Source organism: Plectropomus leopardus, unplaced genomic scaffold, assembly GCF_008729295.1.
Source record: "Plectropomus leopardus isolate mb unplaced genomic scaffold, YSFRI_Pleo_2.0 unplaced_scaffold15813, whole genome shotgun sequence".
In the NCBI taxonomy this organism is placed as follows: domain Eukaryota; kingdom Metazoa; phylum Chordata; class Actinopteri; order Perciformes; family Serranidae; genus Plectropomus; species Plectropomus leopardus.
In genome coordinates, this window is record NW_024616960.1 from 1 (window position 1) to 5738 (window position 5738).

The following is a 5738-nucleotide window of genomic DNA, read 5'->3' on the forward strand; positions in this document are numbered from 1 at the left end:
ATTTCATCAAGATCAAATAACTTATACAAAACCACTAAAAAAATCCATTTTAAAAACCAGCAGAAGAAGACCCACCCTTTAAGTAACTAACAGGAGATAATGATAATGTTGGATTATTTCATGGTTTGTTTGGGTTTTTTTACCTTGTATTTATGAGATTCATGGTGTAGCCGTTTGAGCTGCGTGTCCAGCTCCATGAACTGCCGCGTCACTTCGTCAATACGAGCATGTAAATCTCTGTACTCGCTGTACTCCCTGTTAAAGTCCTGCTTGTAGCACTGTCTCTGTTCTTGACTGCAAATCACTGTGTACTTCCTGTACAGAGAACACGATGATCAGATATGTAAAGAACCCACAGCACCAACAGAACACTGCGTTTACAACCTGTGGAGTTTTTGTACTGCAAAAAGTGCTAAAAAAAAAAAAAGGCGTTTTCAGCAATTAGATTGAGGACAGAGATACAAACACAAAGCAGATAACCATATCTTTAATCTAAAATGCCGTATTTCATAAATGTGTTACAGGACAAAAGGAGGAAAAGAGATTACTGGTTGCTCTCTAGACGAAACTCAAATGTAGGTCAAAAACTTGTATCGGGTGCTCACGGAAAACGGGAACCAACAGGATAAACAGGAAGGAAATCGAGGCACTCCAACAGTGTGAACGTGAAAATACGGGCTGGAATGACATTAAATGAAAAAGAAAACCTTGTTTTTTTCACATTTTTCACACTTTTGGAGTGCCTGGATCTCCTTCATATTTTCAACAGACATGCTATTCATGTCAAAGAGCCAATAACAATTTTACTCACATTAGATAGTCGGCTGTGTCGTTGTCCGCTTGAAGCTTACTGGAGTTAAACAGCATTTCACTTGGCTCTAGAGAAAAAAGAAACAACGTCAAACCATTTGAAAATACTGAAAAATTGACACGTAATTTAACAGTCACCACCTAACAGCAGCGCTCACCTATGCATTTCTCGGAGACTTTATTGTTTGGATCCTCTGAAGTGTGGTCTTTTCTCCTTTCTTTACTGTCTCTCCACCTGTCCTTTTCCTTGATAAAACAAAAACAGAACCTAGTTACCAAATGCATCACATGAAACACAAAAAAGGAGCTAAAAGAGTAAAAAGTACAGAAAGGGTAAAAGGTGTTTTTCTCACCTGATCTTTGTGTTTGTGTTTGCTCTTTTTCCTTTTGTTTGTGTGTCTGTGCAGGTCAGGCACTATCAGAGGGGACGCAGGGCGATCAGAGTTGGGTTGAGGGGGGTCTGCTGTGACTTTGGGCTCCTCCTGAGCACACCGAGTTGGTTCTAGTCTTTTGACCACTTCCGCTTCTCGCTCACAGACTTCTGTCAAGGAGTCAAAAAGCTTTCGAGGATCAAGTGAGTCCGTTTGCCCGTCATTTCCGAAAGCTTCTGTGACGTCTGTATGAGCCGCTTGTTCCGTCAGCCGCACTCTTGACTTGTCACTGGCTGTTTTCCTCGACAAGTGAGATATTCGGGGCTTCTTACTCGCCAAAGGGTCAGTGTATTCCTCTGGAAGGGAAGGTTTCGGACGGTGCGCTGGGGAGGAGTTGGGTGTGTCTCGCAGTGGACTGACCTGGGCCTCTGGGACGGAGAGGAGGTTTTGTTGTGGCGGAAACAGTCTCCTGCACAACAACAATAAGGTGTTAAAAAAAATACTACAAAATCTACACTTTGATTTGCATATATAGTATTTAGGGACGTGCGCAATTAGTCAACAAGACGATCAGGCATCACTATTTTGAGGAAATTTAAACCCGCAGCAGCTGCACACATGCGTGCATGTCCACACGACCAGCAAAAGTCTATAGCTGTCTGCAGCACGCAATGCAGAAAGCCTCTCCGAGCCTTCACACACAGTCGTGCCGGCTGGATGTCTTCTCGCTACACTGAACAAGAGAGGTGCCTTTGGGCACACAGGAGATCCTGAGAAGCTTGGCTATTTCTGTGTGTGTCAATTTTTGTGCACACTCATGCATGAGAATTCCCACGTGACCATGTTTGTTTGGTTTTTTAAACTGAAGATGAGCCAGTAAATAAAGAGTTGTTTGTTCACTTTCATTTAGTGAGTTGTGGTCATGATTTTTGGGACAATTTCTAGGTAGGAGGAACATTGGGAAAAACTTAATAGCATTATCCATACTCAAAATACGAACAAATAAAGCCCCAAAGAAACTTACTAGCTGGTTCCTTAATGTATTTTCTGAGAGCCATATATTTCCTGCAGTTGATTTTTTTTATTGTTTGATTTAAATACATATTCTTCCCGTTTTGGTGAACGGCTCACATTCTCACGATATGAACATGGTGGCTGGCATCTTATTTGTGTTACCTGACGAGGATTCGTTTAAGAAGCTGCTGGTCTCCTGAGGTGTAGCCTGGCCAGTCCTTCTGCAGCTCCTTATACAGACAATCCTTTAGAACAAATGTGTTGTCTCGACTATTGAGTTGTCCAACCTGCATACAAATACACACACCAAAACAAAGCAGGTGAGAAAAGACTTTCCCTTTTTAGATATTTAGTGCTCAGAATACTATTCTATTGTCTTGATCTGTTAAATAATTTTCAGGGTGTGATAGTGTTTGATGTGGGGATCATAATTGTCAAATGACGAGTGTATAATGCTTCCAATTTGTTATTTTAACTGGCAAAAAAATAAATAAAATAGATGTTTAGTGTCATAACTACAGGGAATGCCTTTGTTTCTTTCTCTAAAGCTCCAAAACGGTTCTTCTTGCGTACTTTTAGTGTGACCTGTATTTGTCTAGGCGAATAAATTACCTCCATCAGTACAGAGTTCAGCAGATCTTTTTCTCCTGCTGTCAGTCCGTCTTTCTGCAGCCTCAGGATGAGTTCAGGCCTCTTGTACGGCCTCAGAGCCAGCAGGTGTGTCACTCTCTCCCTGAGCGGCCTCTCCAGCACGTCACCCATGCTCCTCCTGTGTGAAGCGCAGGCGCTTTTCTTTGGTTTGGACACGCCAACACCCCTCTTCACTTTGCTGAGGAGAGACTGGGACGAGTGTCGGGGCTTGGTGAGGCTGGCCAGCGCAGGAGCCGGGGCTCGCACAGTCACCCTCTTGCCTGTGAGGGAGCAGGAAATCTCACATCAAAAGCAGCACAAAAAATTGTTTGAGCTTGGTTGAGGATTCAGTCATCAAAGGTAAGTTTCCTTGTGATGTAAGCTTTGCTTTTAGAGAGAGACGAACCTAACTCACAGTAATAAATGTGTGACACCACAACGTAAAGGAGCCGTGTGTAAGATTTCGGGGGATTAAGTGGCATCTAGCGGCGGCGACTGCAGATTGCAACCAGCTGAGACTTGTCCCGGTTAGGATTTATTCAGTGTTCATTATTCAGGAGGTTTTAACTGTTTGACCTGTCTGGACAAGCACCTGCTAGTGTGTTCAGGAGGTTTTTACCGGGAGCCAAATTATCAACACAGGTCTCTTTCCCTCTGAAACAAACTGTGACTTAAACCAGTAAAAACAGTGACTGAAACTGTTTCAGGCAACAAATCACTGTTTCTCCAACGCTGCTCAGTTTGCTGGATACGGGCCCCAAACACAGCAGCTGATAATGTGTGTTAACCTTTTAACTCTAAATACTTAAGATCCAGACGTTTAGGGGGTTTTGACCAAGAGCCGAATCATCTGCAGAGGTCCCTTTCTCTCCAATGCCAATGGACCCTGTGATTTAACCCTTTGAAACCTGTACCAACATCACCTTTCTTGTACTGCAGTCAATGCCTTTTGACAAGTATTTAAACTTTTGGTCCCTGTCCAATGTCCTGAAAATTGCAAGAAATTAGTACACTCAGAAAATTGGGAAAAATGTCCACAGAACTATATTATCAATTCAGTAAATATAAATTGTATATATTTATACATTACAAATTATCTAACAGAATTATTTAAATTTTAAGCAGTTTTTTCTGGTCATTTCATTTTTTTTTTCTTTTTTTCTACTTGTTTTTTGTTTGTGTTTGTTTTTGATCATCTTCAGGTAATTTTCTTGTAACTTTTTTGTACCAATTTCTTGATCATTTTGGGGTAATTTCTTCTTAAGTTGCTCACTGCCTTCTCTACCTTTAAAAGGGTATCTCTTCACCTTATTAAAAAAGGTCAAGCCAGTAAAAACAGGTAATAAAGCAGTTTCATGATAAAAGTCAGTGTTTTTCCAACACTGTTTGGCTCGCCATGGAGGAGCTGCTAACTGCAGTGGCTGACACAAAAACACAAATGTCCTCATCTAGAGCCAGTGTTTGGTTTTGCCAGTCTAGGCTACCTTAGAAACTTGTTGGTGCAACATGGCGATCTCTGTAAACAAGGACCTGCTCCCTATATAGATACAAACTAAGGTAACAAAAACACCAAAGGAAACATACTTATTATATTATATTCCTTTTCTGCCAATATATCCCCTGACGTTCTACACACTGGACCTTTAAGAGGAGTGCCTTTTGAGGCTAAATCTGGCAAGATCAGACACCAGCAGAAGAGGATTTAGTGGATCACCATATTTGTCCTGTGGCAGGACTCTGGATGAAAGGAGAAGAGACCTCATTTCACCTCTTCACAAACCCACAGTCGGGTTACAAGGATTCACACAAGTCTCAGTGAGCCAAAGCTGCTGTCTAATTTAGGAAATAACCACACAGTTGCACAAGCCAGTCGTGAGTGAGGAAGTGTTTTTTTTTTTTTGTGCAAGCTTCCTCTGAACTGACAAAATCATCAAAATTGGTGTGTATCATGTCTGTGTGTGAGTGTGCTGTATGTGTGTAAGCGTGCGTTCACCGAAACAAGATGACGGTGGCTAAAATATCCGTTTAGAGGGAAGTGGTTTGGTGGTTAGAAGAAGAAAGACAGCGGTGACACAGAGAAAAAAAGCTAAATCACTGTTTTCATCATGTATTTTGGTGCACACGTCTCTGAATGTTCTGGACGTATATTAGTGGGCACTCTTTATTATCTACAATACATAAAATCGCTGTGTGTGCATGCACGTGTGGTAGAAACCAGACAAAAAGGACAAAAAACTGCAGAAGAAAACAAGATTAACTGTTACCATGTCAGTGGTTACCACACGTGTTGCTACGGCAACCAATGCAATATGGCTGACTGTGTACAAATTTGTCTTCAGGTCAGTCTTCCTCCTTAGCTGGAGTTATCTCTTGTGTAACCAAGCAGGCTGTAAATTGCACATGTGTGACTGTTTTTCTGTGTTTCCTACTCTGGAAGCGCCCGCCGTGCTTGATGACAATGGCCCCTCGGCTGCGCGTCTCCTCCTCAGCTTGGGCCATGCTCTGACGAGCCTTATCGTACGAGTCATCCGTAGCGTTGACTGTCATCTTTTTCTGAATCACACCGAGACATGACAGCTCCTCAGCAGCACTGGGAGGAGGGAGGACAGGGAGTAAAGATCTGACAGAGCTTTCAGTGCTACTTCTATATGTTATCAAATGATAGATTGTTTGAGTGCATATTTGCTTGAATTATGTTTTGGTAATGTTCAGTTAGACGTTTGCTTCTATCAGCTGGATGACTTCCCTGCCAAATACAAAACATCAATCTGTAGTTTAAAGGGACTGTTGAGATTTTTTTAAGTGTTGTTGTATGAGGTTCTTATCCATAGACAGTGTATTACAGACAGTAGATGTCACACGATGTTTAGGGGTCAGCAGCAAAACATATTAAAGCCAGCTAAAAAAAAAAAA

General features: G+C 41.9%; 1 protein-coding gene across 1 annotated transcript; it reads right to left on the minus strand.

Moving 5' to 3' along the window:
• Positions 1 to 72: 72 nt before the first annotated feature.
• On the minus strand, positions 73 to 5551 carry LOC121964509 (RNA polymerase II elongation factor ELL-like). Its single transcript, XM_042514714.1, has 7 exons — positions 5255 to 5551; positions 2808 to 3106; positions 2358 to 2482; positions 1164 to 1650; positions 969 to 1056; positions 812 to 878; positions 73 to 315 (listed from the first exon to the last, which is right to left on the minus strand). The coding sequence occupies exons 1-7, from the start codon at positions 5370 to 5372 to the stop codon at positions 114 to 116; spliced, it is 1386 nt and encodes a 461-aa protein (XP_042370648.1). The 5' UTR covers positions 5373 to 5551; the 3' UTR covers positions 73 to 113.
• Between the last annotated feature and the right edge of the window lie 187 nt (positions 5552 to 5738).